Source organism: Atractosteus spatula, chromosome 15, assembly GCF_055471065.1.
Source record: "Atractosteus spatula isolate fAtrSpa1 chromosome 15, fAtrSpa1.hap1, whole genome shotgun sequence".
NCBI classification, from domain to species: Eukaryota; Metazoa; Chordata; class Actinopteri; order Semionotiformes; family Lepisosteidae; genus Atractosteus; species Atractosteus spatula.
Window position 1 is genome coordinate 17,495,062 of NC_142720.1, and position 24,663 is coordinate 17,519,724.

At 40.8% G+C, this 24,663-nt stretch overlaps 2 protein-coding genes across 2 annotated transcripts in view; both read right to left on the reverse strand.

Moving 5' to 3' along the window:
* Nucleotides 1–12: 12 nt before the first annotated feature.
* dync2li1 (dynein, cytoplasmic 2, light intermediate chain 1) lies at nt 13–8,319 on the reverse strand. Its single transcript, XM_088934291.1, has 13 exons — nt 8,148–8,319; nt 7,372–7,504; nt 6,532–6,566; nt 6,372–6,441; nt 6,075–6,163; nt 5,431–5,620; nt 5,186–5,254; nt 5,013–5,090; nt 4,525–4,604; nt 4,287–4,357; nt 3,494–3,591; nt 2,187–2,279; nt 13–339 (listed from the first exon to the last, which is right to left on the reverse strand). Exons 1-13 carry the CDS (start codon nt 8,180–8,182, stop codon nt 268–270), a joined length of 1,113 nt encoding a protein of 370 aa, XP_088790417.1. The 5' UTR covers nt 8,183–8,319; the 3' UTR covers nt 13–267.
* A 1,085-nt stretch (nt 8,320–9,404) lies between these two features.
* plekhh2 (pleckstrin homology domain containing, family H (with MyTH4 domain) member 2) overlaps nt 9,405–24,663 on the reverse strand; it is a 35,433-nt gene continuing 20,174 nt past the window's right edge. The window contains exons 8-30 of the mRNA XM_088933998.1: nt 23,221–24,146; nt 22,813–22,888; nt 22,433–22,527; nt 22,111–22,255; nt 21,603–21,739; nt 21,236–21,346; nt 19,820–19,906; nt 19,415–19,573; nt 18,940–19,020; nt 18,437–18,616; nt 17,761–17,869; nt 17,463–17,575; nt 16,919–17,098; nt 16,589–16,686; nt 16,290–16,467; nt 15,584–15,739; nt 14,401–14,498; nt 13,724–13,865; nt 13,225–13,370; nt 12,524–12,653; nt 12,189–12,275; nt 11,664–11,813; nt 9,405–11,298 (exon numbers count right to left, since the gene is read on the reverse strand). Of these exons, the coding sequence (XP_088790124.1) occupies nt 11,113–11,298; nt 11,664–11,813; nt 12,189–12,275; nt 12,524–12,653; nt 13,225–13,370; nt 13,724–13,865; nt 14,401–14,498; nt 15,584–15,739; nt 16,290–16,467; nt 16,589–16,686; nt 16,919–17,098; nt 17,463–17,575; nt 17,761–17,869; nt 18,437–18,616; nt 18,940–19,020; nt 19,415–19,573; nt 19,820–19,906; nt 21,236–21,346; nt 21,603–21,739; nt 22,111–22,255; nt 22,433–22,527; nt 22,813–22,888; nt 23,221–24,146 (3,770 nt within the window). The 3' untranslated portion in view covers nt 9,405–11,112. The remainder of the gene's footprint in view (nt 11,299–11,663; nt 11,814–12,188; nt 12,276–12,523; nt 12,654–13,224; nt 13,371–13,723; nt 13,866–14,400; nt 14,499–15,583; nt 15,740–16,289; nt 16,468–16,588; nt 16,687–16,918; nt 17,099–17,462; nt 17,576–17,760; nt 17,870–18,436; nt 18,617–18,939; nt 19,021–19,414; nt 19,574–19,819; nt 19,907–21,235; nt 21,347–21,602; nt 21,740–22,110; nt 22,256–22,432; nt 22,528–22,812; nt 22,889–23,220; nt 24,147–24,663) is intronic.

The following is a 24,663-nucleotide window of genomic DNA, read 5'->3' on the forward strand; positions in this document are numbered from 1 at the left end:
AGGGTTACACACTTGCACACAATGTGCTACGTTTATTGTCCACTGGGAGAAAAGTATGTGGGGATTTTATTCACAAAATTTGCACTGTAAGACAACTAAGATATATTTACTGCAGTTAAAATACAAAAATCTAGTCTATTTCTTTGTCCTCCGACATTGATTCTTGTTTGTACAGTATTTAGTCAAATATTTTAGCTCTTCACTGACAAAGTAACAGACATTCATGAGTTTTGCTGTGCTCCACTATTTTGTTGAGAAGGGGGAATTTTAACTCCTTCGAGAATCCAGCTCCAGTCCTCTCCAGGACTGTGAAGCATTTTTCTTGTACTGTTCCAACTCCTTTAAAGAAAGAAACAAAAACCCAGTAAAAAACAAGAAGGTGTTATAGAACATTATTGACACTTTTCATTTGAATACAAGACTGGACATGCAGATGAGTGGAAGAGTTACATACAATTATCAACATTTGGTTTCTGACAGTTATTATTAAGGAGCAGTTAGATGATTATCATAGGTAAACAGGTACATATTTAAAAACACCATAAGTAAATTAAAAAAAGAATTATACCATTTATAATATACAACTCATTGGTACATCTATAGTGAAGTTATAATTTACAGAACAAACTGGACTAACTGTGTATACTATAAACACCATGACATCTCAAGGGTTTTGGTTTTATTTAGTAAAATATGATAATGGCAGCTACTCATGATGTGGAAGATCCAAGTCCAGTAGGCTAGAGGTGTCAATTAAAACAAAAGAATTATGAGGAAGGTTACTGGAGGTCATCTTCTTTTGTGCTAGACAGGAAAGACTCACACTTTACTCCACATATGAGCTTATCTTTTTATAAGGTCATGAATGCTATTCTAGAAAAGAGGTTACTAGAGGGTAGCTTTTATCTACAAGCAACACAATTGTCTCCTGTGTAAAAAAAATCCAGAGAATAGAAGTTGCCTCTCACAGTCAAGTGCACTTTGATATAGCACTATTAGGCACACTGAGCATCACAAATACTATGTGTGCTTTACATATTCCAACCTCCAATCTGTGCTAGTCTCCTGCACAAAACCCATTTTTATTTGTGTTCTGTGTCTTTGCTCCTTCAATAATTCTTAGTGTAAATACATGATTACTAATACATCGATATTATTATCCCTGTTTAAGAAATGTATTGATGGCCTCAGGAACTCTTGTGATTTCTGATTTTCAATATTAATATTAATAATATTTTAATCCCTTTAATTAAGGGTAGTAAGACCTTTCAGTTTTTAGCTTGGACGAAGTTGGAAAAAACTGAGAAATCAGTGTTATTAACTTGAGTACCAAATGCTATTTTTTAGTATTTATAGTATTTCTGGCATTTAGTTCTTATCCAGCACAACATACAATATACTGTATACTGTATATAATTTTAATTATTTATTACTATAAACCAATAATGCAAATGCCCTATATGAATTCTGTTTCCGGTGAAAAAGTACATTTAGAAAATTACGTTGTCAACTGGTAAATTAAAACCATAAAATTTCCTTATAGTGTCAGAGATACTGAAGGTTTTATAGTACTCATTTAGTTAAGCTCCAAGTCACTAAATATCTCAAACTTAAATGTGCAGAATATTTATGGGAGGGTTTAATACACGCCCATAGTTTTCATCTGTTTCTATATATAACAAGACAAGTAATCTATTAAAACATACTGAAAGTCATTTTAGAATTTTTTTTCCCAATGTATACTTGCTCCCTATTAAGTTTTTATGATGAGGAATAATGTGAATTTACATCAAGTAAATAGGAACTGGAGAGCTGACATACTTCGAGATGAGTTTCCAATTACAGAGTATTGTAAGGAATGAGGAAGTGACTGAATCCAGAATTTAAAACTGCAGTGTCTACATGCCATATTCTGCTTTAGAAAGAGACTGACACTGACTGATAATCATGAACAATTCATACTGTACTTATGTTTACATCAGCACATAACTCTTCCATCCATACAGCACCAAATTGTGGAGTATCTTAAAAATGGCAAAAGTACAGTCAATATGTTATCTGCTCAACAGAAACAGAAGCAGTCTATCGCAGTGAGACAAATACTTATTATTGTGGTGGGGATAATGTATTACTACAACAAAATTATAATCAAATTACACACAATTTTTAAAAAAAATCAAGTATACCTGGTCTTTTTGTGCTCTCATAGAATCAACCTCAGGTTCTGTATATTGAGGATCTTTCGCTGGGTCTTTGATGTCTTTTGGATTGTTGGTACTCTGCAAAATTAATTTGAGGGTTCTAATCATTGGCTTAAACGTATGGCTTGGATCTTTATTAGCATTCACTCTGAAGAAAGCAGTAAACTGATATTGAAAGTACCAATGAATGATTTAGCTACTGTTATTTCTTACAATCCACAGAACATACTAGGACACAGCATGCAGAAATAAGTCAGGCAAGAAAGAAGCATTGAGGGTATTCTCATTTTTTCAGTTTCATTTTAACAAATGGCATTTGACCTCAGTTATTTTCTACTTTTCTTGGGAAATAGTCAAACATTATAAGCATTTATCATATTCACTGAAACAAAAGCAGTGCACAAAATGCACAAAAGATACATACTGTACAGTATTTTACATTTTGCTTACAGATATAGTGAATTTATCTATTGTCCTTTTTTCTAACTGTATCGTTTTTTTTAATAGTTTGCATTTACCATCTAAATCTTATCATTAAACTCTTTCAGATTTTTATTTAGTCTCAAAGTTCTAAGATGGTACATTTTTTCAACTCCTGTCTTAGGTACAGTAAATGGATGAAAGGTAACTGATCAAAGGTTGTGTTTTCATACTAATTAAGCTTCTAGATATCAGTAATTTCTGGAAGTATTAACATAAATGGCAATATGTATTGAACACTGATTCGGGTTAGACTGATATATTTTCCTTTATCTTGGATCTAGAATGTAACGTTGGTGATTCTAAATACTCAACTTTTCTCATGCATCTAGATTTTACACAACCATCTCACTGGGCATATACATAGTGTTATTCAAGATGTGAGGAAATGCAAGAAGAGCAGAAGATACATCCATGCCCAATCTGAGTATTTCAGATCGCCCCATACAATCACTGGCATGACTGAAGGCAGGCAGCCCGTGTGTGAGAGAAGTTGCCTGGAAAATGAAATGTTACGTTTCGACAATCATAAAACCAGTGCAGAGAAACCAGCTCCGAGAGAGGGGCAGGTCACATTCTGGATATTTAATCAAAATTCAAGATTTTGTATGATGATGAATGTTTTCATAACAATATGATTTTTCATCTGCAGCAGAGCACTAGATAGTACTTGTAACAGAAATTTCAAACTTTCCATTTCGTCTTCCTGACCCTCTACTTCCTGCTGATATAAGCGGACTGTAACACAGTGTCACACTGTTCCAGCTGTGTAAATTTGGTTACAGAGTACAAACTCAAACAGCTGCCCATACCTCTGGGGGAAAGAGTCTCTCGTACACCTTCTTCCAGAGGTCTAAGGGATTTTTAGCATGCAGTGTTCCAATGTCAAAATCTGTTGTTGGTGGAGAACCTTGAGAACAGTAAAATAACAGTATATTTATAAGCACAGCATAATTAGTATGTGTCTTCATATATTAATTTTTTAAAATGTCCCAGGAAAATGTTATATTAATTAATTAACTGTTTTGCCAACATCACATGATAATTGAGACCTACTGTATAAACCAAGAAGGATTGTGATCCCAGAGGACAATACCTTAAATTCCGTTTTAATCTCTTTATTTTCAGTTTTCACAAAACCCCACGGAGACGTACTAATATCTAAGAACCGAGTCATTCTTCAGAAGAAGAACCTGATTTTTACATTTTGAGTATTTTAAAATTTCATATCTATCACATTTTAATCCAGTCAAACAGTGATTAATTTTGTAAGTAATTAAAATGTTCATTGAAATAAACATGGATGCTTGAAACACAAATGTGAAATTAAAAAATTAGCATATGAAGAGAATAAAATATATCACAATTTCTTTGAAAGCACATCTGAGGGATACATTTATTTAATGTAGAAGCATAAGGTCAAGCAATGTACTATTTCACTCAGGTATGTATTTCTACATAAATTTAACAACTGTTTTTTATTGATCACATCTTATTTGATGAAATGTCTCTTAACTCTGTATATACAGTTGAACAGGAATATTTTTTAATCTAAAACAGTTTCTATAGATGCATGTTTACTACACACAGAAGCAAAAAGCTCACCAATCTGACTAAGAGAATCCATGCCAGCTGGGATTATTAGAGGCTTATTGTGGTCTGTTGAGACAACTTTCCTGTAAAGACATGAGAATAGTTTGCAATATTACCGAGGCATACAAAACAGTCAAGATGCATCCTTATTACAACACACACTGTGAGAGATCCAGCAGGTTGTTTTCAGGACATGATTGACAAAAACAATTTGTGATACAAATTGTGATTATTTTTCAAATTTGCTCACCCTCTTTCTGTTCCAAATGCCAGGTGATTAACAAAACTTCTTGTCCTTGACATCAGACTTTCAGATTTACTGCTAGTAAACTGTAAATGAAGGAAACAGAAGCCACGTTACTCTCCTCATCCACAGATACATACAGAATACACACCTGTTCTTCTAAAGAAATAAGCAAATAGGAGAATTCACTGGTAGAATAATAAAATATTCCCCAAAAACCTTTTGACATAGGCTCAATCTATGTGCCTAAACATTCTGAAAACAGGGTGAATTATAATAATTTAATATTTTACTAACATCACATTAAGACCTAGCCAACTAAGGTATGATATATTTAACATATAATGGCATAAGGGATGACCTTCTACCTTTGGAGATAAAATTACTTTTTCATCTGGTGCACATGCATATTAGTGACGATACTAAAATGGCTTCTATATTGTTATCTACAGTTATATCTCAGTAAGAAAGATATCACAAGAACGTTTTCTTACGATTAAAGAAGCTCCATAATAATGAGCAACAAATCGCAGACTCTTGCAAATCGTCTTCCTTTTCTCTGAGTCAAAGTCCTTCGCCAGAGAAAAAAAAACATTATACATGATGTCGTCATGCATAGGAATACTTGTATAGAATCGAAGAATCAAACAGAAAGGAAGTGCATTACCTGAAAAATATCAAACTTGCTGCCTATTATAAGCAGGGGAACCGGAAATGGGTTAATTAACTCTCGATCCTGTTGAAAAATGCAAGACATTCTTTAGAGATTGCAGAGTATTTTTTTAATGCAGTAAAATATTTTTACTACCTATTGTTATTCCATCAAGAAAACTGAAATGTCAATTTCCTCTTTCAAAGTAGAATGTATCTGTTACAGTTTTACACCGGCAATAACCTCAGAGCCTGACTCACTGGGTGGTCCTTGGGCAATGTTCGTAGGCCTCTCCTGCTAGGATGCCTGCTGTCCTTGGTGTCTCCAGTCTTCAGCAGCTCTGCAGTGACCTTGTCCACGTGATTCCTGGCTGACTGTAGTAGCTGTTCCATTGTCAGCCAGAGTTCACTGGCTTTCGACAGGTCTAGCACCAGAACCACTGACAGAGACCTGTATAAAAGAAACAGCACTTTAATTGCTTTCATAGCACTCAGCCAGACAATGACCAAAAGTGAATGCCCTAAGATTACCTAGGCCAGGATGCAGCTGTGTGATGGACGGGTCATTCTGATGAATTTTTGACACTGGTTAGCAAAATGTTTAATTTTTAACCTTTTAAACAATAAACAAACGGATTTTGTTAAAATTTTGGAAAATACAGACAGCTCAGAGTAACTTTATTTTTTCTCCTCAAAGTATGTACTTTGATGTCTTTAGCAATTTAGCATTTTAAGATCACTTTTAATTAGGTATGGTAATGCACTGAAATGAGATTATGCAAAAAGTGTTTCTCAAAAGCATTAGATAGGGAAGCATTCACTGTACAAGACCACAAATGGTTTCCAGTGTGATCTGAACCATATTTCTGTAAAGACCTTGATAAATAATCCAACATATCACTTACCTGACAGTGTCTGCTGTTACTGGAATTTGAATGAGATCTGATAGCGAGGTACCACCACCTAACTCCCAAAAGTGAGCAATGTCTTTTGGCTATGAGAAAAAAGCATATTGGTGGACATCAAAAACAATAACTCCACACATTTTTCTATTACCATATATTACATATTATCCACATACACTGAATACGGTCACTGAAATTGTTATGAAACAGAACTACTCTATGTACAAATCATATTAAAATGTGTGTGTCATTTAGATAATTTTCTGCAGCAATCTAGGGGTAATCTGTTTTACATACTGTGTTATGCCCACGGGATCTCCTTCCAAATGTGTACTCCAAAGCCAGAGTTGGTTTGGGCGGTTCATCCCTATTACAGAGAAATCCAATATTAATCTCTTCTTGAAGAATTAAGATATATTTTTAGTTGTAAATGTATTATTTTAAAATCAGTACTCACCTGTCAAGACACCTAAGAATAATCGTTGTTTTCCCCTAAAATGCACAAGACAAAAAAAAAGACAAAACAAGCATCTCAATCGTATTATTGTCAGAGGGCTGAGGAACAGTAAATCCTCAAGTGGCCAGCAGAGGGCAGACCTGCTCAATACAAACAGCACTGTACAGCAAATCTGTCAAACGGCCAGCTAAACACACTTCTCTGTGGGAATAAAGTTAAATGTAATACAAATAATTTTCTTTTTTTCTGTCTTTGACAGGTGTTTGACATTTCTCAAATTCAACCTTTCTGTTGCCTACATAAAGTGTTACTGCCTTTAAAACGTACAGATTTCATAACAGACTTCATAACAATGGTGTTTCAGCCCTTATCAAGCATACACAAGTAAACTCCCTGTACAATGTTCATATATATTGTATTGTACAGAGTAACAAAAAAATGTTATTATAGATTTAGCCTGGGAGTACATTGCACATTGAGCTGCAGCAGGTTTGCTCTTTATTCCCTATGAACTGGACTGTCAGCACCAGTATGAATAATTCTTTTCACTTATATAGCACTTTTCTGGACACTCCACTCAAAGCACTTTAGAGGTAATGGGGACTCCCCTCCACCACCACCAATGTGCAGCCCCACCTGGATGATGCGACGGCAGCCATAGTGCGCCAGAACACTCACCACTCAGTGGGGAGGAGAGCAGAGTGATGAAGCCAGTTCAGAGATGGGGATTATTAGGAGGCCATGATTGGTAAAGGCCAAGGGGAAATCTGGCCATGCTGGCCATAGGATGTATGGTAAGTGAGAAGGGGCACTACCACAGGTTAATGGCGGAGTACTCACCCCAGCCTTGCTTCCCATGAAGAACAACGCTCTCTCCCCCAGTTCTGTCAGGTCTCCCCCCTCTCCTTCCTCCTCACCCTCTCTGCTCTCTCGGCTGCGCTCCTCCGCCAAAGCCAAATCCCACAGGGTGTCACTGCAACCAAGGAGGGAGACAAGAGTGCAGTTCCACAGTTCACAAAGCGCCAGCGGACCCAACACATGAAAACACAATGATGGTGAGTAGCGCAGGAATGTGCACTTTCCTAAGGGTCGTTATAATCCGGGTGTGAGGAGGGTTCACCGCCTCTTTTATCTTCAACAGAGCATAAAACATCTCCCCACGAACAGGCATTTTATTGTAACTTAATTTAAAAGCCTTTACAAAGTGATTCACTCATTTGTACAGAGTAATGTAAAGGATAATTATTTATACTTAATATATACATATATATAAACTCATGGCTACTCATGGCTCATGGTTTTTATATAAACCCAAGGTATGGTGAACTTTCGTATATCTTGTGTTTAAAGCACTTCACACCAGATGCAATGCAGATAACCAAATGTATGTACCTCGACTTCATGTGCAAACAAACTTAAAATCCTTTTAGTTCACTGGTAACTAACTAACGCAGTTTATTGCTAAACTAATTTTGTTTTGCTTTAATAGCACATCATTACACGGATTTAAACGCTGGAATGGAGTTTACACGGACGACACTGGCATTATTAAGTACTGTTAACAGTACAGTAGCGCTAGAGTATAACTCGAGAAGAGAAAAAGAAAAGTGATTTACCTCGTCTTTGGCATGTTTACAATATTATTTCGCATTCGACGCAAACGGTGATTTTTTTAAAATCAGCTAATAACTCAGAAATGTTATTAACGTTTCAAATCCAGTATTTTGAGAAAGAAGGAGTATAAACGTTGCGATGGGAAACGGCGCAGATTCTCTGACGTAACACATGAGACGTACTGTACGTCTTCTACAGTGCTTGTGGGAATTGTAGTATTCATGTCAAGTTCAATTTAAAAATTGGAAGTCGGTGCAGTCGATACAATTGAAGAGGTTTACCGTGTGCTCTATTTTCCCGAGGTACTGAAGCCCATATAATTAATATTATATCATTATTAATTAATTATATTGTAGGATTACAAGTATTAACATAAAAAAATCGTTCTAAAGGTCAAGGCCATATTCCTGCCAAATGAAGGTAGGCAGTCCTTTTTTTCCAGTATTAAAATGCGTGTTGTTAAAAAGAATAGAAACATATAAAAGGGTAACTTGAAGCTAACAAGTAAATCTCAATGTATGCAACAAATGAATACAAAATTTTAGGAAGAACATATTGTTCAAATCCGGAATGGAATTTACTGCAGTTAATTCCCCTTGTCTTTTGACAGGTGCTATGGGATTAGGGGACCTTTAATGATCGAGTATCATTAATTTAACATCTCATCCAAAGGACAGCAAAGTGTCTACAGTCAACATACTTGAGCATAGGGTTGGAAAGTCAGGTCAACGGGAAGAGTGCTGCCTACTGGTCCGCCAACACCACTTACAGCAGCAGCCATATCGTCATTAGAGATTTGAGGTCTGTATTTGGTTGCACTTTTACAGACTGATGCCGGTTGTTTATTCAGTCTTGAATTGAGCCCATGTATTTTTTGTCCTTTGCTAGTTCTACAGTAATTGCTATTTCTCTTATTTCGGCATTGTCTGAAAGCAGTGTACCATCCATCCATTTTCTATATCTTTTTCTTCTGAGTCAATCCTGGCAATTCAACAGGCGAAAGGCCAGGATGTGACACAGCACGCTCACCAGCACCAGTTTTCCCAGAGGCCAATTAACCTCCCAGTATGTGTTTGGACTGTAGGAAGAAATGGGAGCACGCAGAGGAAACCCACATGAACACGGGGAGAACATACAGTACATACATACATGAAGACAATTTTGTCAAATTCAAAGATCATTCCATTTCTTTGTACAATGAAACTAGCAAAATAAAGAGAAGCCTATAGTGAGTTTATGTGAAAACCAACACGTAATGCTTACAGATTAAAGGTGTTTTTATTGAACATGTTAAATACAGTACCTCTGTGAAAATCAGAATATGAATTTCCAAAACAAATATTCTGTTATAATATCAAAATAAATATATAAAATCATCAATAAAATATTCATTTTATATAAGCATTCACACATTTTGTTTTTTAAGATAAATACATAAAAGAGAGTGATACTGTAAAGCTACTGTAGGTACAAGTCTATCAAGTTACCAAACTCACAATTACCACTTAAATATACTGTTGCATACACCAGAGTGTTTTCAAACTAATAGTTATATCACAGTGCAGTAGGTCAGCTGTAGAAAGGGATGCAGTTGCAGCTGACATACCACTGGGACCACAACATAGCATTTAATACTTGTAAATGGCCACACTAGAAGTGAATAAGTCAATTTTTGGTTCATTGATAAAAAGAGGTTAGAATTCCATACAGTATTTTCAATGGGGGCAATTAAGCTTTTCATTCGGTATATAAAGGGCATGCACAAGGCTAGGGGTATTTGATGTTTGCTAGAGCTTACTTTGTGTTTGTTGGAGTATGTTTGCAGGCATTACTTAATGTTGCTATTATGCTTTTCAGTGAAAAAGAGAAATATTAGGGTAGAATTTCAATACCAGAGTGCTCCTGGATTTCAGCACTAGCTTGTAACAGTCCCTTACCGTACTAGAATTGTCCCAAAGTCTGCATGCAGAGAAACTTAAAAAATGGCTAAATCACCTCTACTGTGGCTATTTACGCATGTCAGAGGCTGTGTAGCAGCCTGTAGTGGCAAGTCTGCTGCAATTACAACCCTTTCTACAGCTGGTCTGAAACATGTAGACAGCAAGTAATCAAAATGCAGAGCCATAAAATTTTCTATAGGATAAAGGGACAAAGGCACAAAGTAAGCTGGGAAAACTTAAAAATACAATAAAACTACAAAAAAGTGCCCTAAATTGTCAATAATAAAAAAGCACCTATTATAGTTTTGAACCAAAAGAAAGCAGACCAACTGAGAATACCAGCAGTTAGACAATGGAGAGAAGGGTGGGGGAAATAACTACTGTATACTGGAGTTATTTTCCAGTTTCCGGGTCATTACTGTCATTATGGGTCATTACAGCTGTTTTACAGCAGAGTAACAGCAAGCTCAAAATTTCTTCTTCACATAGATTCTACTACATACAGTATTTTAATCAAATGTGCATTATTATTTTTACATCTATTATTACATTTATACATGTAAATTTGGAACAGGCAAGTGTTAACACTGCCCACAACAGTTAACTGTGTTCTCAGTTTTTCTCATTGTGAATCCTTTGGCTCAACTCCATTTACATTGAAAACTGTTTTCACTGAAACACACTGAAACACACTGAAACTCTTTGGGAGAAGCAGCACCTTTCACCTCTTTTAGCTTCATCTCCTGTGCAGGACCTGTAAAAACTTAAATAACATTTAGCACCGGATTTTACCATTGTTAATATGTTTAAAAATAAGCAATTACAAAATTATTATCCTGTGCATGGTAGAATGCTGGCTGAGACATTTTCTCAGATTTTATTTTTTTGTTTAAATCTGGTCAGTGTAACCAAATTAAATAAAAATAGTAGTGTTGGGTGGCTATGGCTGAGGGAAAGATTATGTGGCTTCTGTGCTGCTCCACTAGTGTGTGTGAAGGCTTCTGCAGAGCTGGGAGCAGTGGGAGTGTCACAGAAGAGTGGGGCCCTTGCTGGGTCTGCTGGAGGTGAGCTGGGGTTGGCTGCACAGCTCTTTGTTCCTGAGTCCAGTTGGCTGAGCAGAGAGAAGGGCTGGAGCAGAGAGGTGGTGGGCAGCGGTTTTCTGCTGATGGACACTGTTGATGTAGTTGGCAATGAGCAGAGTCATCTCAAGGATCTGAGAACGCAAAACAACACGTTCAGGCATCACAATACAGCAACTTGCAGGGCTCAGGGTGCTTCCCCTGGAGGCAATTAAGCATCAGTTCAACTCTGTGAAATCAAAATCATGCTATTAGATCATAGGCTTACATGCAATTCTCCATCTGGAGTGTATGCTAGAGCACCAGATCATCTGCAGAGCTCCATGAAATAAGGATTTTCCACATTCATATTAAATATGACAAATTTAAAGATGGCAGATGCATCTGATATTTAAGAGTTAGTTTGGTTTTAATTGAAGCTATGCGGTTGTGCACACAGAATTGTGCTTTGATTGACACGACAAGCTACTGCACATTCCCCCAGTTTGACTTGACTGACCTTGGGTTTATCCATGGCGAAGAGATGCTTTTCGGTGGGTTTGTCCTTGGCAGGGCTGTTCCCAATGCTCTGGCCCACCACCAACATGAAGTCATCTTTGCAGCCCCCAAAGGTCATCAGATTTCTGTGCATATAGGAGACCAGCAGCCTCTGGATAAAGCAGAGACAAGAGCATGTCAGCTGTGCAGAGAGACTTCTGGGATATTCTGAACAGCATCCCTGGAATTTATTTCATTACAGTGGGTTCAGGCTTTCCAGAAGTGTTTCTTTGGTGTGCCCTGGTATGACTATGTACAGTATGTCCTTTAGAAGCAGTAGTAAGTCCCAAACAAGCATAGATACATATCTGAAAGGATGATTTACACAGCGCCCAAGCCTAAACATACATCACAAATAATGTACACATTTCGGCACATTTTTTACCATTTGTGAGCAATCAAAAAATATTTGTGGTATTTTGGCAGATTTGATGTACAGCAACTCAAGTGCAACACTGTTTCTCAGTATTTGTGCAGAGCCTCCTACCATGGAGCTGTATTCCAGCACGCTGATCCCATCCTCATGCACTGCCAGCCACACAGGAGCATCCTGCACTGGGGAGGGAGTGATGGGCTACAGAAAGACAGGCTGTGCATCAGTGATGAATCAGAATTGCAGATTATAATGACCTCTTCTGGTTGAGCTTTGGTGTGTATAATTTCTAACGGCTTGATCGGCACAGTCTTAGGTGGTTCCTGAGATGTTAGGAGGAAATCTAACCATCTCAGGTGTTTATCTCAGTGGTAACCTGCACCCAAACAGGACAGAAGAGAAGCAGGGTTTTTTGATGTGACTGGGAAGGTGACCTCTTCCAAGCCCACCTTGGCTGCAAACAGCTTGGCTCCAAAGAAGGGCCACTTCCTCGCCACAGTCAGGTAGATACGGATGCAGTCAGCAGAGCTACGGCCCCTCAGAGACCCCCATCTAGCTGAAAGACACTGCCGCAACTGTCTAGAGAGGAAAACAGAGGTTATGAAACATGAGCTACCCGAGTGTAACAGTTGTCACCAGAAAGAGACAGAAGGAAAAGAAGTCAAGGCCCTCGTTGACAGCATAAAGTGATTTGATCCACATTCTCATAAAGAGGCTCTGCAGGTCAGGTTCCAGATCTACCCCAGCCTATTTTTGCAATTTCAGAAAAGCTAGAATTTGGATATCTCTCTTTTAAAACGTTTCAAGCAAAGAAAGTACAGTGAAGTCGTGATAAAGGCTTGTAAGACACCGTGAGTGTTTAGAACATAACATAACATCACTTTATTAACCCTATACAAATTCTTGCATTAGGAATTCGTCTTTTCGCATACCCCAGCTTGCTCTCCATGAGACACACAGATGGAGAGAAAAGCTTGGGGTCAGAGCTCAGGGTCAGCCATTGTACAGTACCCCTGGAGCAGTTGGGGTTAAGGGCCTTGCTCAGGGGCCCAACAGAGTAGGATTCCTCTGCCGGCTGTGGGATTTGAACCAGCAACCTTCCAGCCACAGGTGCAGATCCTTAGCCACATGAGGTGCTCCTGCTTTTTACCTCAGCTGTTCCTCAGAGCCGCCCTGCCGATAATGTTTGGGGTAGAATCTCTCCAGGACCTGTTTCAGAGTCTGGTTGGACTTGGATTGAGTCAAGACCTGTCCCGGTGGGGTTGAGGATGGCTGCTCAAAGTCTCCAAACTCCACCTAAGCGAAGAGAAGAAGGAAGGCAGCACTTCCCACCATTTAATAAAGCTTTGAAAGTGAAAGAACTCACCCACAGCTTCAAAAACACGCCTGCAAATATGAACAGTAAACGAAAGAAACAGAATACCAAAAATATTTTAAAAACAGTATCAGCACATTGAGGCAAAACAACGAGGAAAGCCGCTGGTGAACAGCCTAATGAAAAGGTTAACATAAAATAGAAAATAACCACACAAATGGCGTGGCTGCTGGAGCATGCTATTTTCTTTAAAAAAGAAAGACTTAAAAAAGACGGTTTCCTCCCTGGAGCCCTGAAGGGTGTGATAGCTAAGACTGGCCAAGTTAGCTGGTACCTGCGCCAGCAGGGCTGCCATTTCCAGAGCCAGGTCCTTGTTGACGGGGAACTGCCCGCCCACAATCTCCTCGTTAGTCTGGTAGGCCAGGAGCAGCCGCTCGCGCTCTGTCTCCCCTCGGGCCTGCAGGGAGAAGTACAGCCTGCGGGGACAGAACAGGAGACGGTGACCACGGGAATGCTGGGAGCAGCTTCGGCACACCTGCTGTACAGGAGCTTTCATTCAAAACCCTAGATCCTTAGTCAGGGAATTCCCCGTCTCTGGGACTCTAGCTCTGGTGCGATAGCCCTCAGAATTGGAACATAAAGAAAAACTGTTATGCTCCTGTCACTTTTTTCCCCAAAGTCGATTTAGAATTTATGGTACAGCTACTGGTGCAGCTTAAAAAATGCTTTAAAAGACTTTCTCATTGGCCTTGTGTTGCCACCTTTGTTGCCAAATGTGCTTATTTTGTTGTTTGTTTTGTACATCTCCTTTAAACACTTAAAGTCCTTTAAAGTCCAGAATGGCCAATTTGGATCACTGACAAGGCTGTAACTGTGTAGTTCTAGACCCCTTCTATTATTTCTACGTCTAGTTGCCAATGTACTGTCTACATGCTAGAGAGTGACGACTGGACATTTGTGTGAGTTGTTTTAACAGAACAGCCACAGGATGGCGTCTTGATGAAACCTGACCTCTTTTTATAGGTGAGCTTCACAGTCCTTGCATTCTCTGACTTCCCTGGGTGCTGCTCTTTGGATGCCTGCTCCCATTTGGAAATGATATCACAGATCTGCGGGGAGCAACATCATACACACACCTCAATAATAACAGCAAAGCAGAAGCGTGTCTTCTGTAATCTTAAACATCGACAATATTCGTGTCATTTTTCCACTGAGATGTATTGCGTAAATACAGTAGATAGAGCAATTTTACAAGGAAATTTGTTATTTTTCTACATAAAGCATATTCAAGAAAAATACATTCATTCAATTTCTGGCAATTTTTTAACAAACCTTTATCCATGAGACTTATAAAGTCTTGTGGGTACGATGCATATACCATGCAGACAAAATCAATGCTCCAGTTTTTCAATGGGATGTTTGTGCCCATGGAATAAATATCAGGTACCTAATTTGATACACAAGTCTAAACTAATATGTACACACCAGTGGTCTTCATGGGTCCTTTGGGTACTGAATAGCTGATACCTTTTTTAAAGGACTTTAAGATACTAGTGTCAGATGTGGCAATTTCTTCAAAGGGATTTGGACATTTTCTCAGATTTTATTTGTAACAGAGGGCCATATATCAGCATTATGCAGACACGCAGAGCTTTTCTCTCCTGTTGCTTGTTGCTCTCACAATGCTTTACTCCTAGCAACACGCCCTGTCAACAATCTGTATCCAGGGGAAACAGCAGTTAGATGTTCATAAAATGCTGTGTAGTCACAGTTGCATAAGTGGTTATATTAATATTATTCAACTCTGCAAAATTGGTTAGTTCTTTCAGTTGTAATAACATAAAAAGCAATGTAAATATTTATTTACTTAAGGCATCTAGCTAAAGTTATGTTAGTGGAAAATAGTTGTGACACTAAGTGAATAAGAAAGAACTCCAGTTTTTAATGTTTTTGTTGTGTTTCATTTTAACATGTTTTACTTCTGTTTTTGGAGATTCTAGATCAGATCAGGTTTTGTTATTTTGGACCTGGGAAGATGTCTAGGACAGGAGAGTTAGTGTCTGCTCCTTTTTGGGCATCATGTTGCATACCTACAGTATATCCCCTTTCTCTCAGGGTTGCTGATTTTAGATGACAGGACTGGGAGACCTGTACTGGGAGTTTAAGAAGCAAAGGAGTTGTGCCTGGCACTGACCTTGATGTTGCCTTGCAGGCTGTGCTCCAGATCTTTCCCCGAGGGATCGTCAGTATACAGGGCGAATCCTGACTGCGTCGGCTTCCGCATTCCTGTGTCCTGGTTCAGCTGAGCCAGGAACTCATCTACCATGGTTGAGGCATCAAAGCCTACTACCTGGAACATCCCAGAACCCCACAGTTACTACAGAAACCTTTGACACACAGGTCTGCTGCTTTAAGAACCAACATCAGCATCAGTACTTTATCCCATGTCTTGATAAGAACTCATCCATCCCTATGCCTGTTTTCAGTGAATTGTTTCTGGTGAGGGACATTGCAAGCTAGAACCTATCCTTCAAGCTCAGGGCGCATGGCAGGGTTGGCTGTTTTCTCCCATTGGTGGGATTCCATTTCAGGGCCATAGAAAAGGATGTGATTTAAGAATAGCCAAACAAACCTCTGGGAGGTGGGAGAAAACCAGCAAAATCCTATGTGCCCAAGGCCTTAATCGAACCAGGGTCCAGCAGTCATCACAATACTAAATACCAAACCAACTTGCTACCTCACCGTGAAAACAGAAGGACACAGGAAAACCAGCCCTCTCCAAACTGAAGCCCACAGAACACACTCAACACTGGACTCTGAAACACTGCAAAATGCATTCTCCCCATTTGTGTTTGTTTTTCATGTATATGTTTGTGCACATGTAGCTGTGCGCAGGGTACCTGGTAGGTGCCATTCAGAAAGTGCACGGGGATGCTAAAGGGAAGGGAATGGTGGTAAGGGTTTCTCAGCAGGATAGACAGGATCTCCATTCGGGATGGCCGGACTTCCCGCTGCCCTTTCTGCTGTGTGCGCTCCACACTGCGCTGACAGTATATGGCGTACTTCCCGATCTCGGTCCTGAAACCACACAGTGCAGCACCGGTCACCGGGTTTATTATTAATCTTGAACTGGACTGCACACACCGTGGTTGCACAGGAAATGCACGTTTTTACCCGGTTTGGTCAAAGCATTCCTCACCTCGAGTCACTGTACTTCTTCAGGTGGAGCTGCAGGAGCCAGAAGAAGGGATGTTGAGGGAGGAAGAGGCCAACACATAGAGCCAGAAGCTGCCAGCCCTGCACACAAACAGACCTTCAGTGTCAGAGTTAATCCTCAATCTCATCAACTAGCTATAAACTCATACTGGTGTGGCAAATATTCCTCAACACAGCCATTGATAGCACTTGGTGAAAATTTGCTTATGGAGACATATGGATCAGCAAACTAACATGCATCCTACTTCTACAATTCTGAGGTCTAAAAAGATCTTTGTCTGCCAGGGAGCAGTATAGGGTTGTGCATTGTGACCTGCAGCGGCCCTGCCTGGCCCTGGGGCTGCCTCCTCCTAGTCTGTTTCACCAATTGGCAGTAGATCTCATTCTGCAGCTCAGGGTGCATCAGGCACATCTGAAGGGCACTCTGGGCCAAAGACACATGATAATCAATGGCCGGGGCATCGATTGCAACATTGATGAACAGCTGGCAAGTCTGCAGTAGAAACACAGGAGAAACCAGTGACGTTAGAACTATAGGACAACTAAAACACAGCCATATTTGTCGAGAGGGAGTGCTCCACACCCTCAGTCCTAACCGTTGTCATAATAATATCATTACAAATCTTGACAATGGGTACATTTTTCCATCTCACTTTATCAAGCAGAGGAGTTTAATGAGGGGCAATGGGAAAAGCTGTAGGCCTGTATATACAGTACACAACACTTTACACTCAATAATTATCAGCATTTAAAATAACTGTTTCATTCAGTGGCCAGTTTTGCTTCATTAATGGATTTGCACTACTATAGACTGTAATACGCTGTTTTGATAAGTGGACCCATATTATAAAAATTACCTTGAAAAGCTTAATGGCCTCTGTCTGCAGTGCCTCAGAGGGCAGGGTTGTGAGGGGTGAGGGGATGCCATCCTTGCTAAAACACAAGGTAGGGTGTCTCCACATCTGAGAGCCTGCACCAGGGAAAGGATATACAGAAAACTACACATTCAATATAACATCTTCTATAGAACACTGCACTGCATTAGAAGCCTTTGCCAAGAACAAAAATAATTTTACAGAAAAGGCTGGGATACTGAAATATCTGAGGTAGCAAAGATACATAGTATCTATCTTAAATTTCAGTATTAGAACTCACTTGGATCTCCGTCCATGTTAAGCAGTTTTCCCACCAGCTGCTCAAACTCAGTGCCTACATCATTCACAGTGCTGCCAGCAGCCACAGTCAAGTGATACAGCCAGGTATCCTGCAGTTAACACAGATCAGAAGACAAGAGCTAATTCCAGCATCAAGAACTCTTGCTGGGTTTCTGAGACAAAAATCCATTACAGACCAGCTATACTGAGTTGTGCACAGGTAACAAATGTGTGGAATGAACCTGGTAAATGACACCTTCTTTGCTTTGATCACCTCATCTATGTGCCACAATCCTTCATAGCATGAGGCAGCTACAGTATGTGTAATTAATGGTTGCTTAATATCACCAGTTATCTGCTGGGATATACTGAGGTCTTCTGTGAGAGTAACCAGCAGACATTTTTTTCTACTTTGTAAAATACATGATCAGGTAAAAGTCTGATAATTGTAGTAGAATTGCCATTTGAATTTCATTCCTGACATTTTCAAGCAAACTTAGAGGTCTTACAACAGCAGGGATTCAAAGGTCCTGATTTGCACAACTCTGCATTAATCTACAGACAGATCCTGGGAATGACCTCAGATGTGAGGAACACCAGCAGCAGCTCTGTGCAGCAACGTATCCACAAGTCCAGCACTGAGCCACAGGGGTCCCAGCCCAGGCAGACCTCCGCACCTTTTCATGCTGGGAGCCGATGAGCAGGTACGTGGGCCCCTGGTCCTTGGGCTGCACAGCAATGGTGTAGTGAGTGGACAACAGGCTTCGGCCACTGGCCTCGTAATCCTCATCTGAGTCACGTGAGCGGTCCACTTCCTCCACACGAGCCTCCCACAGCTTGATCTGCCCCAGGGGGAACTGAGAGGAGAGCACTAACCTTGATTAGCCATGCCTCGTCTCAGCTTGGGGTTTTGTAACCTCATGCCCGTACTGGTGCCATTCATTCACAATGAGGTTTGACTAGTGCAGCCCATCTAAGATTTATTAGACCTTGAAGACCAAATATTAGTTTTGTTTCTTTCCACAGATGTTATATGACACCAAATAGTTTCCACTAAATGTAATAAAAATAACCTCTAGAGGTAATGTGAGTCACATTCATATGTCTCCTTGATGGGATTACATCTTTACGATGTGTTTGAATTGATACAGAACTTTATTTGTATTGATCTATAATGTACCTTGTCCTCTTGGCTGCGGAAGTAGTAAAGAGTTTTTCCAATAAGCGCACACCAAACACGCTTAGAGTATCCATGTTTCACCTGGGAAGACAGAGGAGGAATTTTAGAGACATGAAGAAACTGTTTGAATGTCTTTGGAAGGTGAAATGTGGCAGTGAAGCCACCACTGTGAACACCACTGTACTGCTCTCAATAGGAGTTAATCAACTAAATCAACTAAAACTGCAGCCCCAGATTTCTCAACATTTAAATGGCTCCTCTGAACAGATCTGCACTAGTGATGTTTAGACAGTCACAGATGGAGCACTCAGGTCAGATATTAAGTCATTTCATGGATGTGTTAAGGGCGTTGGTTGAGATCAAGGGAATTAAGTTCCAGATCATCCAAAAAGTTTGAATTTTGGTTATGAATCCAATTAATTACAACCCTGAGCTATCAGCTAATAAGTGCCTGATATTGGATTAGACCTGCTACCTTGGTCAGCAGGCCCTTCATGCCTGGCCGGTGCTCAGGGTGGGTGAAGAGAGGGCTGGCAGCTTGGACACGCAGGACATTCTGCAGCACCCTGATCCACTCCTCCAGGATATTTGGGGAATCAGCAGTCAGGTAATACACACGCTTCTCTGTGATGATCTACGCAGGACAAAGGAGACCAGTTTTACATCCCCACTGGCACACATGGTGAGAGCAGCACACCTCCCAGTCTCTACAAAATCAGTATTGATTGTATCTATGCATGTATCTACAGTATGCATGTTCAGCTATTACACATTAAAATCCTTTTCCTAGGTGATTCATAGTTTAATCTTACTAATGACATAAGTGCACCTTAAACAATCTCACTATTCCTGTATTTCACTCCTTATTCACCCCTTGTACCTGAATGGTCTGTTTGCTGTCTCCACGGACGATGCTGCTAGAGGCACTGAGCTCGACCTGCCCCTGGGGCTTCCTGATCACATCACTCTGGGGGCAGAGGAACATATTAGCTTGATATACCCCTGACCGCATGGCTCTAAGTGCTGAGATACGTACTGTATTAGTATGTGACCATAATTGAAGCATAATTGAATTGATAATTGTCTCACAACAATACACTGTTAATAGCAGAGAACGAAAAGGCAACAAAGAAAGACAACAAGCTGGCCTTTGTGAACACTGCAACACACATCTATCACATGTATTCACACCCGGTCTATCTATGTGGTGTCAGAAAATCAAGTTGCTACTGTATATTGGGTTTGTCTGAAAAGTCACACTTACTGTACCAGATTAAGGATTCTGCAGTGAAATAAATTTCTGAGTTGATTCAATTAAGATTATTTGTACAAATGAAAGTTAAAACCAGAAACCCTATTAGTTTGCATCTTGCAATCAGTTTATTTTTTATGGCTAAGGAAGTCAAGATAAAACTAAAGACCATCCTCCAGAACGAAGCAGGCAGGGCTGCAGTTTTTAAAATAGCTGTTTTTGTCACTAGTTTAAGTGTAATGGAAGCTGAAGCAAAACGCTGACTCACTCTCATTGGCAACCTGAATTCCTTGATAACAAAACTACAATTGTGTACTTCTTGGATTGCTTCATTCCATTACAGAAATCCTCGGCATGGACATTATTTTTTCGATTAGTCATGAATGTTTTTCCAATGCCCTCTTCCCTGGACTCACATTCCCTTACACATTCTTAACAGCTATCAAACCCCTTCAAAAAAGTATTATGGAGGGAAAACAGGTCACGTATCTTGGTGCTTAGTATTGTTCACATTATGGAGAAAAAGCTTGGTGAGTTGTCATTCAACATTTAGATTATACTGGCAGTGTAAGGTTATATAAAAAACAGTAAGGTGATTAACTATGCCATCAGTTGTGATAACAACTGCAGGTGAACATGCATAGACTGGAATCTAGCCAGAGCCCAGGGAGATCAGGTGAGGGCAGATGGGTAACAGTGTTCAAGGCCGAGGCTAAGATATAAAGGAGCTGGGCTCTGAAGTGGTTCCTGGATTGTTCCAACAGGAGCATGCATTTCGCTTAGTATCACCAGGCTCATGCAGTTAGGGCTTTTTTAGTGTACTTTATTGTGTAAAATCAACCACTGCAATGTGTCAAGTACCAGAAAGAGCATACACTGTTTCAGTGAGAGCTGCATCGCTCCTCCAATCGGTGAAAACCCTACTGTATGGCATAGCAGAGTTTGTAGCACATCATACAACAAATAGAAAATTATTTAAATTAAGAGGTGATTCCAAATCTGTAACAAAAGGAACTGTTTGGAATAAAGAGGAGCAATCCTTACTGGGGACTTGTAGTAGAACAGCTCCCCGCCCTTCAGCACAAACCAGCGTCTCTTCCAGGTCTTTACTTTGCCACCCATCTTTAGCAAGTAGCCAGATTTTTCTAAAGGTTCCTGAAACAAAACAAAAGTCTGTTAATGTAAGCTGTAAAACAAGTTAATAAGTGGTTGGATAACAGTAAATGGACCTTGGACCATAAGGCTACCGTTTCTAGGTGAACAAGACTGGTCAAACAAACTGATCCTTCCTGTAGCTTTCCAAAAACAAGAAAAAAGATACAACTTCATTACTTTTATGGAAACCTGTATTCTTGGATACAGTTTTCCAGACGGAAACCACCCGCTCAGCCACCTGTAACGTGGGACTCACGTTCTTGCCGTTGTCGCTGGTGGAGGAGCAAGTTTTGGGCAGTTTCTGCTCAGGCTCAGAACAATCCGTGTCAGTGGAGTAGGCATCAGGTGGGATGGCATAGTCACTCTCCGAGGTCATCGACGACATGGACACGCCTGTAAGCACAGAACAGAGAAACAGGAAGAGCTCATGAGCGAAGGCCACAGGTCACACACAGGGTTCAACACTTGTATAACCTAATTGATCAAATCAGTGTCAGGGATCTCCCACCCTGGTTTGCAAGAGCCTCACTTGAACATTGACATTGTGATCAGTTAAACAGGTGATTTGTTAAATTAAGAAATTTAGAGATTATGTAGGACTAAAATCTAAATACCCTTCATCCTTCAAGCATCAGCATGCTTGATTCATGAAAGTCTTTCAGCACAGGTGACCTGAGAAAGGAGCTGGACTGTGGCTCTCCAGGGCCAGGGACAGAGACCCCTGGTCTATGTCTACCACCACTAGCAATGGCATAACTGCTGACCTCTCTTGAGAGCACGGGGGCTTCCAGGGCTGCTGTCCTTTCGGGAGCCCGAGCCGGAGGTCCGGGAGCTGTACAGGGAGCTCTCTTCCTCTTCGGAGCATGATGACTCGTCACAGAACGGACTGCTGCTCAGCTGGGTTGCTTTCTGAAGAACAAAACCCAAGCAACCACACATGAGCACCCTGATATGGTCACGTGCATCAACAGGCTTACTCCAGGTGTCTATGAGTAGCAAGAATTGGGCAAATAATTAACAATTCATTTTGATTTTAAACAAATCAAATCAAATTTAGACAATACTGAGAGGCACAGCTGGACTTACCCCCTTTAGTGTTGTGTAGACAGGGGTAGTCATGTTCTTGTAGATGAGGGAGGTGTACAATGCTGATGCAGAGTACGATGACACAGGACTAGAGTCTGGAACATCAACATTTTTAAAAACTCCAAAACTACACAGGGACCACTGCTTTGATATTAGAATATAAAATGTCAATACAATGTGGATCATACTGCACACCTACAGGTGTGATGCAGTGCTAGGGTAAATCAATTATGTTGAAAGGGCAATTTAAAAAGATTTTATTTTTTGAATTCATTTCAATGGTGGCTAAAACTTTTTAAAAAAATCTTTGTTCTCTATGTGAGAGAATGAAAGGATACTCCCTCAAGGTCACATATCCTGCAACGCTGGGAATGACTTACTTTTGCTGGCAAGGTCAGTGCATGAGGTTTCAGACAGTCTGATCCCTGACTTGGCAACAGCATAAATCCTGCTTTCCTGAATAAAAACAGTGAAGTAACTGGGAGTAAATACACAAGGACCACTCACAAAAAACTCATAAAACCAGTTCAACATGGATACGAAAAGGAAACAACTCCCCGCCTGTGTATGCACTCCCAACTCATGGAAGAGTCATTAACATCTGTGTTGAAAGGCTTGTTTTCTCACTCTTTATTTTATGCTCCTTATTGGCTTTTTGAGAAATCTGTGTACTTTTTTGTCCTTTCCATGTTATTTATAGTTTACATTATTTTATCCTTCGAATGTCTTACAATGTTATGAAATTGATTTTTCCCTCTCTCTCTGTGACCCCAGAGGGAAAGGCTCACCCAGGAAGGAAATCTGTGCAGGGGGGGCGTTGGCGGCTTGCTGCCTGGTGCCCTTCCGGTGGACTCAAGCTCCTCGACACTGGTGGACCTGTCTGAAAAGACGCCCTCACCGCAGCCTGTTTCCATGTCTTGCTCCTGATCCAGGTCCGTCTCCTGTGTCCGGAGAGGACGCACCATGCTGATTGCGTTGCGGCTGCAACCGTAGAGGTGCTCCGAGCTGAACTGTGGTTGACTCAGGTGTTTCTTGGCCAGGGCCACGCTGATGTTGAACACATTGGGGGTCCGGAGCTTGGGTGGGGGCAGCTTGGCCTGGGTGCTGCCAGGGGATTGTGGGAGAGAGAGGGTGCTGCTGTCCAGGGTGGGGGTGGGGTGTTTGGGGGTGAGGGCAGGTGTGAGGATGGGGCTAGGGGTGTTGGTCTCACTGGAAGAGGAAGAAGAATCGAGGCGCTGCGACTGGAACCTCTTGTTGAGCTCATCTGAGGAGCTGTCCCCCTCTCCCCCCGCCTTCTCTCCTACCCCCCTGTCTGTGGCCCTCTCCGCCTCTTGCAGGCAGGGCCGCAGAGGGTCTGTGCGCTGCATGTCATCGTCAAACAGGGAGCTGCTGTCGTCAGAGGCAGTGAGGTAGGCCTCGCTTCCCGCGCGGCTGAAGTGCAGCCCGTCTTTGCTGCCACCGTCTGACGCCACGCTGGAAAACGCAGAGGAGACGCAGCGAGACTCAGAGCCCCCCCGGCCCCCCCCTTCCCCTTCTTCCTCCTCAGAGCTGCCATTACCCAGAGTCCCCTGTTGAGAGGAGTTTCCCTCTCCCCTCTGGCCGGCACCACTGGCCTTCTCTGACCCTCTGCTGCCCTGGGCGGCCTGGAGTGACCTCTGAGCCCTGCAGTCCTCTTCATCCGATGTAAAGACGGAGTTTTGTTTTGCATTGTTCTCTTAAAAACAGCAAAAAGAAAAAAATAATAGTTGCACTGACACCCACATACTTTGAAAGGTATCTGAGTGATCATTCCAGTGCTGTCCTAATTTGTTGAATTATAAATGATGAAAACACATTTTTGAAAGTAAATATTTTTCATTTGACAAAGCACGACATGGTAAAAATAGTGAAAGAAATTAAATGTCAGCATAATTGATGATTGCACAAGTATTCACTCTCTTGAATCACTACTTGGTGGAAGCACCTTTGGCAGCAATTGGCAGCTGTACTTTTAGTTAATTCTACCAATTGTGCAGACTATAGTGAATGTGATTTTCCCTGTTCTTCTTTGCAGAGAGCAATTTTCAAGTCTTGCCACAAATTCAAATTCAAGATTCAATGACATTTGCTTGTTAACTGCTTTGGGTCACAGGTCACATAATTAGTTGAGTTAGTTGTTTGGAAACCTCCTTGGTCTTCATGGATGAATCTTTGCTTGAAATTCTCTACCTGACTGAGGGGACACAGACAGG